Genomic DNA, 16,779 nt, shown 5'->3' on the forward strand with positions numbered 1-16,779 from the left:
AATACTTATAGATAGAAGTTTTTATTTATTTCTATTCCCGCATGGAAACAAATGATAAATACCAGCTGTACTCAAACATGATATTTGTTATGAAATTTTTTAAATGAAATGCACTTTCCATTTTCCATTAAAGATTTTATTTCGAGTATCTTAAAGTAACTTGAATGGATTATTATTTGTACTTACAGATGTAAGCTATTTAGATTTTATGGAAGAAGCAGGGGTTGAATTCAAAAAGCTAAAACTCATTATTTCATCAAGATTATTTAATACTAAGTACGATAAACGTTTTATCTGGTCTTTTAACCTTCACTTGAGAATTATCTGGTCTTTTAACTTTCACTTGAGAATTTTCCTAATCGCTACAGATGGTGTATAGTAGTTACCTATAAAACGAAAAATGAAATACATTATATTCTAGACGGTCAAAAATTATTCCACAGTCTTGATTACAAAAGAAAAAACATGTAAGTAAATTTATTCTTATTTTTATCATATTGCTAGCTGAATTCCCGTTTTCTGTTCGGGGTGAAAAAAGTAAATAATCAAAAAAAAAAAAAAAAAAAAAAAAAAAAAAAAAAAAAAAAAAAAATCAATACTAAATAACTCTTAAACCATTCACAAAACTAAAAGACTTATAATAGCAGAAAAAAATGAAGTTAAAATAAATATAATTTCACCTTATTACTAGCTGAATACCCTTTCTTCGTATGATAGGGAAAGAAAAGAAAATAATCAATAAGTCAGTGATGAATGAAATCATGTACAAAACTAAAGTTATCTACCGACAAAATTAATGAAGCTGAAATAATTCCTTATTTTTTAGTTATTATTATTTGTTGCCCTTCAAGTTGCTTTATGTTATTAGAATATGCAAAGCACGTTTTTAAAAGTTCATCTCGTCAAATGCTTAACTGTTTTCAGTATCATTTGTACAGTATTTATGAACTTTTAATAAGTATAAAATACACCAATATAAAACATTGCACCAGTGTTAATTTTTTTCGTACATATTAAAACTGCACCAATTACCATAATACCAAGAGTACCAATTACCTAAATTAAGCATCATTGGTGAAAATAATATTATAGCGATTTTTTACGTTTCTCCTACACAATTTAATAGTATTATTCCATTAGTTCTGTTTTTTGGAACATAGATTATTTTTTTAAATTTAAATTAATACCTAATTCCAAAATCAATTAAACATCATTAGCGTCGATTTTTTCTTACATGAATTACTGCCATTTTTCAATTGATTTTATTTTTAGTTCATAGCTTTTTTTGTTTCAATTAGAGCCGATTACCAAAACTAATTAGCATCATTGGCGTCAATAATAGTATAGCGATATTTTATGGTGAACGAAAGAGTAACATTTCTCTATAATTTTGCTTGTTTGTATGCACCTTATTTTTATTTAAATTATTAAAAACTAAACTCAGCGGCGCGACAGCCCATAGAGGGCCAAAGCCTGTGCCCATCTCAGTTTTCTTGACCTTGGGCTCTGGGGTGCAGGAGCAGATGTTCCGGTCCGGTGGTCAGCCGAACGCGGAACCCCCAGTGTTTAGCTCCCAAGCATACTTGGTACTCATTTATCGATCCACTGAAGGGATGAAAGGCTGATTCAACCTTGCCCGGTCCGAGGATCGAAAAAGGGACCTGTGGCACGACAGCGCGAAGGGCAACCGGGCAATTTAAATTAGCCACCGGGCAATTTAAATTATTAACAACATTAATTAAACATCAATTGCGTCAATAATTTTAGCGATTTTTTACGTTTTCCCTAAATGAATATCATAATATCATTAGTTAATATATTCGTTAGTATCATTTCCCAATTAGTTTTCCTTTTCCGTATATAACTTATTTAATTCAATTTCCTTCGATTTTTGGTGATTTAGACGTTTTTAAAGCACAACTATCACCAAAATGATCACGTAGTTTTGGATGACTCTAGAAATACCATCATAATGACGTAGTCCACCTATATGCCACCACATTCAAATTGATTATTTAGTTTCCCTGTCATAGTGAATCAAGAGTTGTGGCGTAACTACCACTACGATTATTAAACATCAATTCACTGCTATATATATGACATGCTAACTTGATTCAATCTCGAGGTACCTTTTGATTGATAAAGGTTGGCATTGTCGATAACTCCTCCCACCCCCAAATTGGTGACTTACGGACGTGATGCGAGCACGCAAATCTTGATAGTAACGCCCCCTTAGATCTGGTAACGCCTACTTCGTTGGATGGTCCACATTGAACAGTTGACTTGCTACTTGTAACTGCGACATCATCCACCTCCTCACGCTGTTGCTGCTCAGTCTCGCCTCGATCATACACAACGTCAGCCTGCATACACTCGACTGCTAAAGTCAACACAGACTACAACCGTGAAGTTAATACACCTCTCACATTCAGCACTCAAAAACCCAGTGACCTTAACTCAGCTCTCCAGATCTTTCACGAGTACAGCAACTAGTGGTATCCGTTCATAGAATTCTATCCCAGATAAAATTTTGGTGGGGGAGTATTGTGGCGTAACTACCACTACGAATATTAAACATCAATTCACTGGTATATAATACATGCTAACTTGATTCAATCACGAGGTACCTTTTGATGGATAAAGGTTGGCATTGTCGGTAACTCTCCCCCCCCACAGAGTATTAAAATATTAAAAAACGTGCATCAAACTTCATCAAATAGGCTAGCAAACATCACTGATGTTATTTTTAAAATTTTTGAAAAAGTAAAACAGTCTATAATTTAATCACAATTTTGACTAAAGCTTAAAAAATGGAAAACAGATTTTTCAAACGTTTCTAACGAACGAAATATTTGAAAATTTCGAATGATTTTTAAGATTGTGGGCTGAAACTTCCTCTTCCAACTACTATCCCAATTTCGGGACGTTAGAGCAAACGGTTCTGGAGTGATAAGAAAGAAAAGCATACACACAAACTCTTTATTTTATTATTATAGATTATTTCTAATTGTAGATAAATAGTTTAATTTAAACTATATGTCAGCACTAATCAAATACATAATACAAATACAAAAGCAGAAAAAATAGACATTTTTATGACCATTTTCCTGAAAATTAACCAATCCTTAAGGGGTTAAATAAAGATACCAAAGAAATACTGTTGTAAAAGTGTACTCACAAAGATACTTTACTATGTGAGACATACTTTTATTTGGATTATTTCTAAGCGTTACGATTAAAATCCTAATCATTTATAAATTTTAGGCACATTGCTTCTGTTGTCTCAATTGTTATAATTTTGAGCTATGGATCTGAAGCTCATATGGATGACTTAAACGAGGAGACAGATTTGCAGCAAGATTCTGCTCAACAAAATGTCAATAAAGAATGTAAGTAAATTTTAGGTAGACTGCTTTATTCATTTCAATTGCTTTTAACTTCGAATTATGGATCTGAAGTATATATAGATGACTCTGAATTTTGTGAGTGTATGTGATGTTTTGTAATAAGTACTTGAAAGTATGTATCAGTTATTTTCCAAAACATTTAGTAAAATCTCTAAAATTTGTAAAAAAAAAGAATAAATAAAATGAAAATAACTTAAGCATATGCATTTAATTCTAGATGGCAGCACCAGTTAAGTTTGTTGGAAATGGGCGATTTTCATAAAATATTTAAATATTTGTAATTTTAAAATATTTAAGTTATTTGTCCGTTTTAAAAACCAGCTAATTCTTCACGGCAAGATAGTATATATAGTTTAAAATTATAGCTTTGTTATAAGTGTATGGTACTTTATCTGTGGTCTTTCATTTTCCTTCTCGAAAGTGCTCTGACCCAATTTAGAGCTTGTTTGTTCCCTATACTGTATTGAAGTTTGTAGTTCCCTATACTGCATTGAAGTTTGTTGCAGCTTTCTTTAGATCAGTTTCGTAATCCAAGGCTGCAACAATCTTTTTGTCTCGTTACAGGTAATATTACCAATTTTGTTGTATTATCTAGTTGCGCTTTAGCGTTATTTTTAATTGATTCGTCCCCTAATTTTTCGTTCATTTTACTTAATTATACATAAATTTTACAGTATTGTTTTTATGTATTTTATTTCAATATATCTTTATGTCATTTTCATTGATAGTTTTAAACTTCGAACAAAATTCAATATTTACACGAAGTATACAATATAACTATAAAATATTTTTAATTGATTCATTGTATTGGTTTTTTTCATTGCTTTTTAAAAATGTTCCTATTCAAAATATGTTACATGTGTTAAATTCCAATAAAAAACGTAATCTTTACAGTTAGATTAAAATGATTTAAAAAAGTTTTGCCCATAATTATTTTTAATTCTTTTTAGGGTATCATGTATTACTGTGGTATTTTTATTTATAATTATATGGTATGAACACAGTTCTGCGAAAACGACATTTAGGAATTTAAAAATGTTTATTTCATACTTTCGTCTAAAACACAATGTGTTGTTTCTTTTTTATTTTCACGAGATAAATGCTTATAACAATAGATTAAAATGTAATCATTGAAAAATACGTAAAGATACAAGGAAAAAAAAAAGAAAATTTGAAACGTCTTATTTTATACGTTTTTAGTTATTTATAATTTTTTTAAAAATCTTAACGTTCATTCAAAACATCCATTCAATTTTTTCTAGCTTGATCGAGAAATATTTTTTGCCTGTAACTCCTTAACGATCGGTTAATTTCAAGAAAACGGTCATAAAAATGCCTATTTTGCCAAATACACGTATTTGATTAGTGCTGACATCTAGTTTAAAATAAACTAACTATCTACAATTACCTTAAGAATATCCTGGTAGTGCTATCTGGTGTGTAAAATGAGAAATAGAATGTTTTCCGGGCGACAGAAATCAATCAGTTTTATTCGCGTTAATTCGCGTTCCAGAAATTTCACGGGAGCGAGAAATAGAGGGCGAAACTTCACCCCGTCATTTTCACGGTAGAAATGAAATCAACAAATTTTGAAAAAAAATTCTAAGTGTATCTTTATTTAGGTGTCTCTGGTCAAAAGCCAGCGGATTGTGCTGAACTTATTGAAAACGGCTACGAGGAAAATGGAGTATATGAAATTTATCCTAAAAACAGGAACTTACAATGTTCTTCTATTAAAGTCTACTGCGATATGAAAACAGATGGCGGAGGATGGACGGTAAGTCCAAATTTTTTTACAATAAAATTATGACCGAAGCGCGATCTTCGAGTTTATCTCACGCAATCTTCCGAAAGATAGCTGTTAAAATTTTACTAATTAGGTAGAAATTTTTCTCAATTTTTTTTTTGTTGTCGTATGCCTGTTTAGGCAGTGGGGGTGCGATTGTTCCTGTTTTTTAGTGGCGCCATCGATGGCCTGGAATTCGACTTCTGCCACGCTATTCACGCAGCCACAACCCGTTTATAGGGCTGGTCACATTCACACACAAAGGAGAAAGAACATAGAACACGCATAGAGAGAAAGAAACATCCATGCCTTGCCCGGGATTTGAACCCAGGACCTTTCTGATGCAAGGACAGTTCTCTGCCCCCTACACAGGCCGGTCGGGCTCGGGTTTGTTTGATTCTAATTTACATAAAATATCGTATCTATAAAACATGGTTACAAATTGCTATTACATTAAACCATAAATGTATGGTACATAGAGATGAATACATTAAAGTTTCGTATGATTACAATGTATTAAACATTTAAAGAGTTACATAATAACAGTACATTACAATGTATCAAACTTTATGTAATTATGACAAGATATTACATATCAATGCGTCACATTATATTATACATCATGCTATTATGTAGATGTTTTGCGTTGTATGTTTTATAAATAAAGGTATGAAACAGAGTAACACATAGAGATTAACACACTCAAGTGCCATATAATTACAATGTGTTACAATGTATCATACTTTTAGAGTGTTATATGATTATGCATTAAATATTTAGAAAGTTACATTATAAAAATATGTTGCAATATACCATATGTTATGTTATTATTACAAAACGCAACGCATGACCGTGTAGCATTATATTGCACGTTATGCTATTATGTCAATGTGTTGCATTGTATGTTTTACAATTAAAGGTATGACACATTGTAGAACACATTGTGACACAAATATTGCCACATTTGATTAGAATATGTGGCAATTTGAGAGTATTATATGATTGCATTTTATTCTGCGTTTAAGTATATATTATGATTGTGTTACAATCTGTATCTGTTTGGAATGTTACGAGAACATTTCGATTTTACCTTAATTTTCTTGAAAAAGAAAGGATTTTAAGATATTCCTGATATTTATTTCTGATAGTACTGCGAAGAATGTTATTTATTTATTGCGAATCAAAAATATATCAGTGATAATATAATATTGATTAAATATTATTTATGAAATATTTTAAGGTGATTCAAAGAAGAGGGGACTTTAAGAGACCAAGGGATTATTTTTATAAAACTTGGGCTGAATATAAGGTTGGATTTGGTGGATTAAAGAAAGACTTTTGGCTTGGTAAGTTCAAATTTGGTTTCCATCTACCCAAGATAGTTACATTTTCGGTTAGATTAAAACATACTACGTCTAAATACGATAGAGAAAACATAAAAATTAAAGAAATACAGATTTATTTGGTCGTTCGGAAACTAAAATCGTTTATACCTTCTTAATTGCTTTCTGCTACAGCAAATTTCAGACGTAAGCTAGAGTTCCTGATATCTAACTCTTATTAGTTGGAGAGTTACGACAATGGCTTTAAAATTGTCCAAAATAGCTGGTTTACGAAAGAGAAAGATAATGGAATGGTTACCACTCTTGGCGACGCCTCCCTACAATTTCATTTTCTTCCTCCGTGTTGGAAACTTTTAAATTACACAGTTTTTTTTTTTAAATTTTAATTTTCTTTTAGTATTATATATGATTTTTAAGTCAAAGATATGTTAAAAATGAAGCTAAAATGGAGAGCATTTTGAATGAAAGAGTAAATTATTGATAACTTTACAATTTAAATTGGTAAAATTAAATTAGTGAAAGTTTTTTCCTTATTTTTATTACTTATATAAATATTTTTATCTTAATATTAATAACTTTTACATTTTATTATTATTTTTTTTATTAACTTAATGGATTCTTGATATCTTTGTGATGGAACCTCGATAGAGGAATTTTTGTGTCCATGGAATCTTGCATTCAAAACTTAGATCACTTTTCGACTAGCTAGTGCACTAAAGACAGTACTTAGCCATCGTGTCTGTTGTAAATGCAAGATTCAATCCTTTTTCTGCCACTATCTACAGAATTTACCTCGACATCACTGTCACAGAGAGTTTTTTGTCAACCAAAATTTTCTGACCACTGAAGTTCTATGCTGAGTTGCAAAAGTATTTTCAATCATTTCACGACCATTATCAGCAAAATTTATCAAGAATTATTGCCAAAGGAAACTTATTGCTGTCTAATTGTCAACCACTTTCTGATTAACTAGAGTGCATACTTCGTGAGAGCCCCACTGTGTCTGATGATAATGTAAGCTTCAATCCTTACCGAAACACTCAGAATTAATTATTGTATTATCTCAAAATTAACTGATTGCTGGAAACATCCACTTTCCGAAAAACTGGAGTGTTTAAACGTGCTACAGGCATCCGAGCTTGATGACAAATTAAATAATAATTATTTCTTTGTGACTTTGTCTCGAGCGGAATTTATAGCCTTATTATTTTTATAATAAATTTATAGTGAATCAAAATTTCAATTACTGTCCGATTAGCTAAAGATATACAGGTATAGGACAAAATAATAGGAACACCTGTGAAAGAATGGAGTCGTTCTCGACCGTTCAATAAGCGGCGGGCACGTGTCGCAAGAATGTGCCACCTAGTGGTGATGAAAGGCAAGGTATCTGTCTAGCATTAGGCAGTGTGAGATTTGCATGAGAAAAATCTGTTTCTAGCAAAACTAGATTATGTCCGACCTCTCTGACCTTAAAAGAAGCATGATAATTGGAGCTCGCCTGGCTGGAGCGTCCGTGTTCAGAACAGCGAACCTTGTAGGTGTTTAAAGGACCACTGTATCAAGGACTCTGTCGGCATACACAAAGTTGGTAAGGTGTCTTCGGCGAGGCACAACAGCGGCAGGAAGTCGAAGTTGTCAGATCGTGATAGACGGGTGTTGAGGAGGATAGTCGCTTGAAAACGCAAGACTACACTGCCGGTGATAACATCCGAGATGAATACCCACCTTCAGAACCCTGTATCCATGAAAACCATTCAACAGCAGTAGCATGCTGCTAACATTCATGGCAGAGTAGCTATTTCAAAACCGTTAGTTTCAGCGCGGAATGCTTTGAAGAAACTACGGTAGTGCCAAGACCACCTAAAATGAACACAACTGCAATGGGAGCAAGTCATCTGGTCAGATGAATCTTCTTTTACACTATTCCGGACCACCAGACGTGTGTTCGTGTGGCGAACGCCGGCAGAAGCATTTCATGTTGACTGCCTGGTTCCAACCGTGAAACATGGAGGTGGTTCTGTGATGGTGTGGGGCGCTGTATCTGCCCGTGGATTGGGGTCTCTCGTTGTATTGAGGGGGGTGGTCAAAGGAGACCATTACCGAAGCATTCTTGCAGATCATCTTCACCCTATGCTTCATACTCTCTTTCCGGGAGAACGTCCTGTGTTCCAAGATGACAACGCACCTGTTCACACGACTAACTGTGTTCAAACATGGTTAAATGAGCATAATGATGAAGTGGATCATCTAACGTGATGTCTTCAGTCCTCTGATTTCAATATCATTGAGCCTTTGTGGGGTTTTTTGGAGAAAAAAGTCCGTGCTCGGTTTCCTCCTCCACGCACACTCTCTGAACTCCAGACAGCCCTGCAAGAGCAATGGCTGCAAATTCCTATGAACTTTGTTCAAGACCTTTATTTGTCAATCCCACGTCGAATGCAAGCTGTCATTCAGGCAAAAGGGGGCCCAAATCCTTATTAATAAAATATTTTCACTTTTTTCACAGGCGTTCCTATTATTTTGTCCTATACCTGTATCTCTAGATATAAAGTCTCTTTATTTTAGTGCAATTTTTTTAAAAATTTGCTGTTGTACTTTTCACTTTTTTTGATCGCAAAGTATATTTTTTTTAATGACTGCTTTATTTTTTTATTAAGAGGATCAAAGAACAAAATGTTACTTGTTTCAAAACCAGGTTAAAAAGAATTTCTTTTCAAAATTATCAGCTTACAATCAATGCAATATAATTTTTTTTTATATTCAGTTGTTTATATTGAAAATTTAATTTTTAGGGAATGACAATATTCATGCCTTGACTTCTCAAAAAAAGTATACAGTCCGTTTTGATCTTGGAGCACATAATGAGACCGCTTATGCTGTTTATGATAACTTTTGGATTGATGATGAACATTACAATTATACCCTGCACATAAATGGTTACAGTGGAACAGCAGGTTAGTTATTGAAAAGGAATTTTATTTTAGGATTAGTTATTTTGTTAAATATTTAATAAAAATAAAATTTTCAACATTGCTATCACACAAACAATTATTACAAATATTGTAAATATTTTTAATAGATATTTACTAGATTCAAAAAAAATCATGAACCTTTTTTTTTTAATATGCATTTTAACGATAGTTTATATTTAACCCGTTGACGCTGAACTTTCAATAAACATATTTTTCATACTTTTATGAAAAATATAGTAACTGGAGGTCAAAATAAAATAAAAAATTATATTTAGCATTTTAAAACTTGATAATGAAATATCAAGCATGGACACCGGGACACTGCCATTGGGGTCACCTTTCCGTGTTACCAAACATGGCTCACTTCTAAAAAATATTTTTTTCAAATTTTCATTTTTTTGAAATTATTTAAGATAATGATTGATCATTGAAATTTCATTTATTTCCGAAATCAATTATTGACAAATTTTTAAATATGAAAGAAAGAAAAATTAAAAAAAAATTTTTTTTTGGGACTTAATATTTTGGAACAAATATATTTCCACGAATCTAACATATTGCTTTTGTTACTCTTGGACTGCTTTTTATTATTAAAAAAAGTACAAAAATATATATTTATTTGTTATTAGAGCGTCCGATAATATGTATATAAAAGGAATACATGTTTTCCCTCTGCGCTAAAGAGTTAAAAGACAGACAATATATTTTTATGTAATTAAAAAAGTATTTTCCCCCTTTGCATTCATTCATTCAATAATTTATTTTCTAGATTCTGAAACACTTTTTAATAAAACAGTGTCAATTAACTTTTTAAGCTAATATTTAAAAAATAAATGCTTTTAATATTTCCAACTTTTCAATCATTGCGAAATTTTTCAATATCCTTTAATCTTCCTTTATACATCATATTTTTTATTTTTTATTTGTGTACGGTTTTCTCACATCCATAATGCTTCATTTTAATATAAATTTGTAGATTTCTTACATTTCTTTAAATTTAAATTAAGAAAATGTGAGAAATAACTTAATTCAGGTTTCACTGGTTCATAATACGAACTGAATATTACGAATCTTACAGTTGCTAGTTTTAGGCACTCCTTCATTGATGCACTTGTAAATAAAATTATACTTTAAATTAAATTTCATTAGCCGACCAGTCTGTGTAGGGGGCAGGGAATTGTCCTTGCATCAGAAAGGTTCTGGGTTCGAATCCCAGGCAAGGCATGGATGTTTCTTTCTCTCTATCTGTGTTCTATGTCCTTTCTCCTTTGTGTGTGAATGTGTGAATGTGACCCGCCCTATAAACGGGTTGTGGTAGTGTGACGTGGGCGACGCTGTTCCACCGCCGTGGCTTCGCCACAGGTGCCCACTGGGTAACGAAAAGAGAATTAGCAGTTTTGGCACTTTCTGTGGCCAATGGACAGTAGCTCCAAGTGCCCGCCATTTAAAAAAAAAAAAATTTCATTAAAGTAAACTTTAATGATAACACTTTAACAATATTTAAAGTACTTTATCGTCTTTTGTGCAAATTTAAAATTGTTGTGAATTATCGAAAATTATACAGAAATTGCATGCAAATTTTGCTTTTGACTATAACGAGAAATTCACTAATTTCTGTATGACTTTTAACTTAGGCGATTAAATTTAAAGTTTCGTTTTGTTGAAAATTTATTTTTTTGTATTTGAATTTTTAAAAATAAAATAGTGTTGAGCATTCTAAAAAAATAAAAAAAATAATCAATATTATGTTTTTTTCTTTCAAATTAACTCAAACTATTCACTATAAAAAATTAAAAAAATTACGTAATAATTATATAATAGTAAATTTAAATATTGCTTTTATTATAAAAGTAGTTTTTAGGTGTATTTGAACAAATTGCCGAATTCTTAGAATTAAACGTCATTTAACGTTCATGAAATTTCGGTTGGTAGTGCTCGATACTGTTTCATTTGTGGATGAAATGAATTTTTTTAGCAAAAAGTATATTTTAAGCATCTCCCAAAATATTATACATGAAATACACTGGTGTGCAAAACTTAAGCAACAAGTGGTTTTTCGGACACAGCTACCCAACAAAGTATAAGATAGCCATGAAATTTCAGTATAATATGCACGAAATTCAGTAGAAAGATTATTTGTATGCAAATTTTAGAAATAAAACGTCGTAGGTGATGTAAGTGTACGTAAACCTTGTGGGTCAGAGCGCGCAGGTCAAAGCTGTGATAAAATGATGAAGAGCACCGTAGTTAAAGACATTCGCTGCAAGTGCAAGTGCTTTGTTTTGTGAAACATGTCTTCAAGAAATCATTTAGACGATTTTACTCGAGGAAGAATGACTGGGAAGCTTGAGGAGGGGCGTAGTGTGACCAGTGTCACCGAAGAGTTCGGGATCAACAAAAGTACTGTTTCTCGTGCTTGGAATGCCTTTAAAACTACTGGTACAGCTGTTCGGAAGGTTGGTGGTGGCCGTCCAAGGAAAACAACACCAAGAGATGACCGTTACATTGTCCTCCAGGCGAAAAGAAACCGTTTTCTGTAAGCGAGCGCCTTTTTCCAACAACTATGCACAGTCACAGGACGACAAGTATCAAGATTTACAGTGGCCTGACGCCTCAACAAAGGTGGCTTATTTGCTAGACGTCCTGAACGCTGCATACCTATAAAAGTTAGATATTCGCGACACCGTTTAGAGTGGTGCAGAGAACACGAAACCTGGACACCTCATCAATGGAGTCGCGTCCTCTTCACAGATGAGAGTCGTTTTAGTGTTACAAGTGATTCTCAACGTCAGTTGATCTGGAGAGAGGTTGAAGCTCTATTTCATCCCAATAACATCGCGGAAAGAGATCGTTACGTTGGTCCTGGAGTTGTCGTCTGGGGTGGCATTATGTTGAACGGGCGGACTGAACTTCAGATCTTCGACCGAAGTTCTGTAACTGAAGACCGCTACTGCAATGAGGTAATCCTACCCCATGTGCGTTTGTTCCGAGGGGCCATTGGACCAGACTTCATTTTTATGGATGACAAAGCCCGGCCACACCGTACTGCTGATGTTCAAAAGCTACTGGAAAGTTAAGATATCACACGAATGGATTGGCCAGCTTACTCTCCAGATCTAAATCCCAAAGAGCATGTGTGGGATGCATTAGGGAGACGTCTTGCGACACAAAAGTATCCTCCTGGTAACACCCATCAGCTGAAAGATGCGTTAAAGGAGGAATGGAGACGTTTACCCCAAGAACTCTTGGATAATCTGGTGCTTAGCATGGAGAGACGATGCCAACCAACAATTACAGTAAGGGAGGGCATATCCCATACTAGGGAACATCTGTCAGTTGTACTTACGCTTCTTCAGGCAATCGTGTGTAACGTCACTATATGTCAAATAAAGCCTTTTTTTGTTCCATACCCTACTTTAAGCTTTATATTCATTTCTGCGCCATTATTCTTTTACCATAGTTTAAGTACAAAATAATGTACATCATATTAAAATTTCATGTCAATCGGATGATTTCTTGTAGAGTTATGACAAAAAAACGCACTTGTTGCTTAAGTTTTGCACACCAGTGTAATTAGTTTTAAAGCTTAAATATTGCGTATCTCTATATATAAAAGCCAAAGTCTGTTTGGATGTAAGTGTTCGCGAATGATTTTAGAACGAGAACACTGATTTTTTCTACGGTTCGCAAATTTCCAAGGGGTGGTTTGTTTCAAAGGGTTTTATGTGGCTCGGGCACAGCATCAAAAATATGAAATTTCATTGATGAAAAGCATGGTTATAGGTTGAAACATGCACTGTAATGGACATAGCATTTTTACAAATTATTTAAAAAATAGAAGCTGACAAATCAATTAGAAAAAAATTAAATTTCCTTTGAACTCGCTAAACTTATAGTTTAAGTGAAAAAGTAAAGCTTGCTATAAACAAATATGCCGGCTAATATAAGTTATCAAAAAATAGAAAAATAACACATTCTACCGTCAGTGGTAATGTTAAATCATTCTCTTTTTCTTATTCGTCAAAATTGCATTTCAATTTGAAGGCTTTTAAATTTAATAAATTGTAAACTAAAACAAACATATATATATATAGACTTATAAGCTCTACGGTTATTATGTGAGTTCTACAGACTGCTGCTGATTATTTTATCATACTTTTAGAAGAAAACTCCTAGCAGTGTATTATTTATTACAATAAGTAATAATATATATATATATATATATATATATATATATATATATATATATATATATATATATATATATATATATATATATATATATATATATATATATATATATATATATATGCTAATTTTGATAAAAGAGTTTTACAATCACTGCATGTTATGACTTATAACATATGATTACATAGCATATGATTTTTAACTCTACAACTTTATCTATTGATCATCAGTTCTAACCGCCCATGATTTGATTCATATTTCGTGCACCTTTTATTGTAATAAATAATACACTGCTAGGAGTTTTCTTCTAAAAGTATGATAAAATAATCAGCAGCAGTCTGTAGAACTCACATAATAACCGTAGAGCTTACGGTAAAGAACATTTTTTACTTTTACGGTTTTGAAACCGTTTACGACTAATATGGTTAATAAAATCATGAAAACGGAACTATACGGTTTTTAACCATTTACAACTAGCATGGTCTTAGAACTGTTAAAAATTTTATAGGATATAGGGGCTAGGCTTTTCATCAGTTAATGAGCATTGCGCTGTGGGCCAGAAGACTATGATCTTTGGCCAAAAGTAAAAATTAATTTTTCAACTAAATTATGTGTAGACAGTTTTAATATATCTCAAATTAGGTATTCATAATCATTCCAAACATTACAATTTACTTTTCGGACAGACAGGAGTACAATTTTATGAAAAATATGTTAACAAAAAGTTTAAATTTTAACTTTTAAATTTTTATTTTAGAAATATACATAGCAATTTCACTTTACTGTTACATTTTTATCAGAGTAATTAGTCTGAAATTATAGTACAATTTTTATCATTTGACATTTCTTATCATTTGACATTTTAAAATGTTTGAATGACTTTCGAAACTTAGTTCCACGAGATAATTAGTTAAACTTTCTTTTGTTGTCTTTTTTGATGTTCCTTCTTTCGAAAAAAAACTGCCCCATTTTGCCCGTATTGCAAAGGTGGACTTAATGTACCGAAAAACAAAAATTATGCTTTTTTCATGTTTTCGCGTTATTTTGTAATTAATTCGCGTTTATTGTAATATAACTTCGGAAATATAATTTGCTTTTCATTTTAATATAAAATTACGAAAATTACTATATTTTTATTGCTATATTTAATTATTTAAATTATATTTATTATGTTTTTATTTTTGCTTGCCATATTTCTGTAGCCATTTTGCTTTTTTTTTGGGTATTTTAGTATATTTCAAAATTTTAATTATGAATTCAATTTACCTGCACATAAAAACCCCAAAATACAAATTTTATCGAAATGCTAATTTTGGCCCGAAGCCTTGTATGCTGGCCCACTGTGCATTGGTCTGTGCTGGACACAATTTGGAGAGTGCATTACATGTGTTAAACACGAGGAAATATTGTGGGTCAAATCTGGGACTCGAACCCCAGTCATGAGACTGACAGACGGGTCTTCTCGGCTATGATATGTATGCTTTTGCAAATAACTAAGTGGCTTTATAAGGTGGGCTTAGTTGATGCGATGAAATTCTGGTTGTTTAACCATATTATTTGGAAACAGTTAATAAATGTTTTTTCTTATATTAAACAGTCTGATTACCATCGTATTTATGGTTATTTAAGTTTTGTTTGTATATAGTAAAATGACAATAGAATAAATTGTTATTTAACTATTTTTTTCGAGAAATTTCTAACAGTGTACTTTCAAAAATGTAGATATTTAAAATTAGGACATACATATGTGCTAACTCTGCATAACGCTTTTTTTAATACTAAAAAGTGCTTTATTTTTTATTTTAGGTGATGCTATGGAATATATTCAAAACATGCCTTTTTCAACTAAAGATCGAAAAAATAGTCCTGGCTCTACCGACTGCTCTCAGTTGAGGAAAGGAGGATGGTGGTATAATGACTGTGCTAAGGCCAATTTAAATGGCTTGTATATTGCGGATGTAGTGTATGATAGCATAACATGGCTTTATTGGAAAGATACAACAACTTTGTCTAGTGTTGAAATTAAAATTCGACCTCATGGTTTTTAAATAAAATTTTCAAAATTGGATGTACGGCAATTAATTTCAAAAACACCTATCATTGAATCACGTTATTTCCTTTCCACAATTTTATCGTTATCTTAAATGCTTTAAATGCATTTGACTTCATTTCAAAATATATATTTTTAATAATGTCCATTGCATAAAGTTTTTATCTATGTATTCAAAATTGCATAAATAAATTTTCTCTTTAAAAATATTAAAACCAAAGAGAAAGAGAAGAAGATTCTAAATAACTTTTGATCTACTAATCAGATTATTTCGTACTTGAACTGTATCTTAATGACTCGTAAGTAGCTTTAATGTTGATTAATTAGTGCAGATTATGTTGATTAATTAGTTTCCACCTATCTCTTGCTTACACTTTTGAGGTCATATTTTCCAAATTGAGCCTCCTTCCGTAGTTCGATGGCCAAAAAGACAAGTACGCCAAAAACTTGTAGATTTATTAAGAAAAAAAAACAATGATTTTGTGTCTTAATTTAAAATATTGTCTATCCTCATAAATTAACATATTTCAGGTTAAGCACTCAAGCTATTAAGATGAGTCTTGGTCTCAAAATAAATTCTATCATTTCTTATATTCAGGTAGTTCTCCTTTTCCTAGCGAACTGTACAGGTCTAAAAACATTTTAAATCGAGTATTTTTAGTGATTATAAGGATATAATGTTTTAAATCTTTACAAAAAATTATAAAAAAAGTCATAAGATTATAATTTTACTATCACAACACAGTCATAGGTCAAATAAATATTTAAGTGAGAAATTTTCTAAAGTTATGTTTAGAGTTCAGAAATATGTATACGTACATATATATAGAAATAACTTTGAATACAAAATAATCTTCAATGCAGTTTTTAAACATTATTTTGTGCTTTTTATAAAATATAACATTTCGAAAGATGTAATATAAAAGGGGCTGAAAAACTGTATTATTTTGGACTTTGGCAACCCCTAACATCTAAATTATCAGAAATTTTTTATCTAAAAAAGTTCGTAAATGCGGGAAAAAACGTATTA

At 31.8% G+C, this 16,779-nt stretch overlaps 1 protein-coding gene across 1 annotated transcript; it reads left to right on the top strand.

Moving 5' to 3' along the window:
• Positions 1-360: 360 nt before the first annotated feature.
• On the top strand, positions 361-15,767 carry LOC107456144 (techylectin-5A). The gene is made up of 6 exons (XM_016073928.4): positions 361-467; positions 3,265-3,389; positions 5,030-5,184; positions 6,434-6,539; positions 9,332-9,493; positions 15,506-15,767. Coding segments are annotated over exons 1-6 (792 nt in total). The 5' UTR covers positions 361-465; the 3' UTR covers positions 15,748-15,767.
• Positions 15,768-16,779: the final 1,012 nt, after the last annotated feature.

Source organism: Parasteatoda tepidariorum, chromosome 9, assembly GCF_982258835.1.
Source record: "Parasteatoda tepidariorum strain Cologne lab strain chromosome 9, Ptep-v5.0, whole genome shotgun sequence".
Taxonomy (NCBI): domain Eukaryota; kingdom Metazoa; phylum Arthropoda; class Arachnida; order Araneae; family Theridiidae; genus Parasteatoda; species Parasteatoda tepidariorum.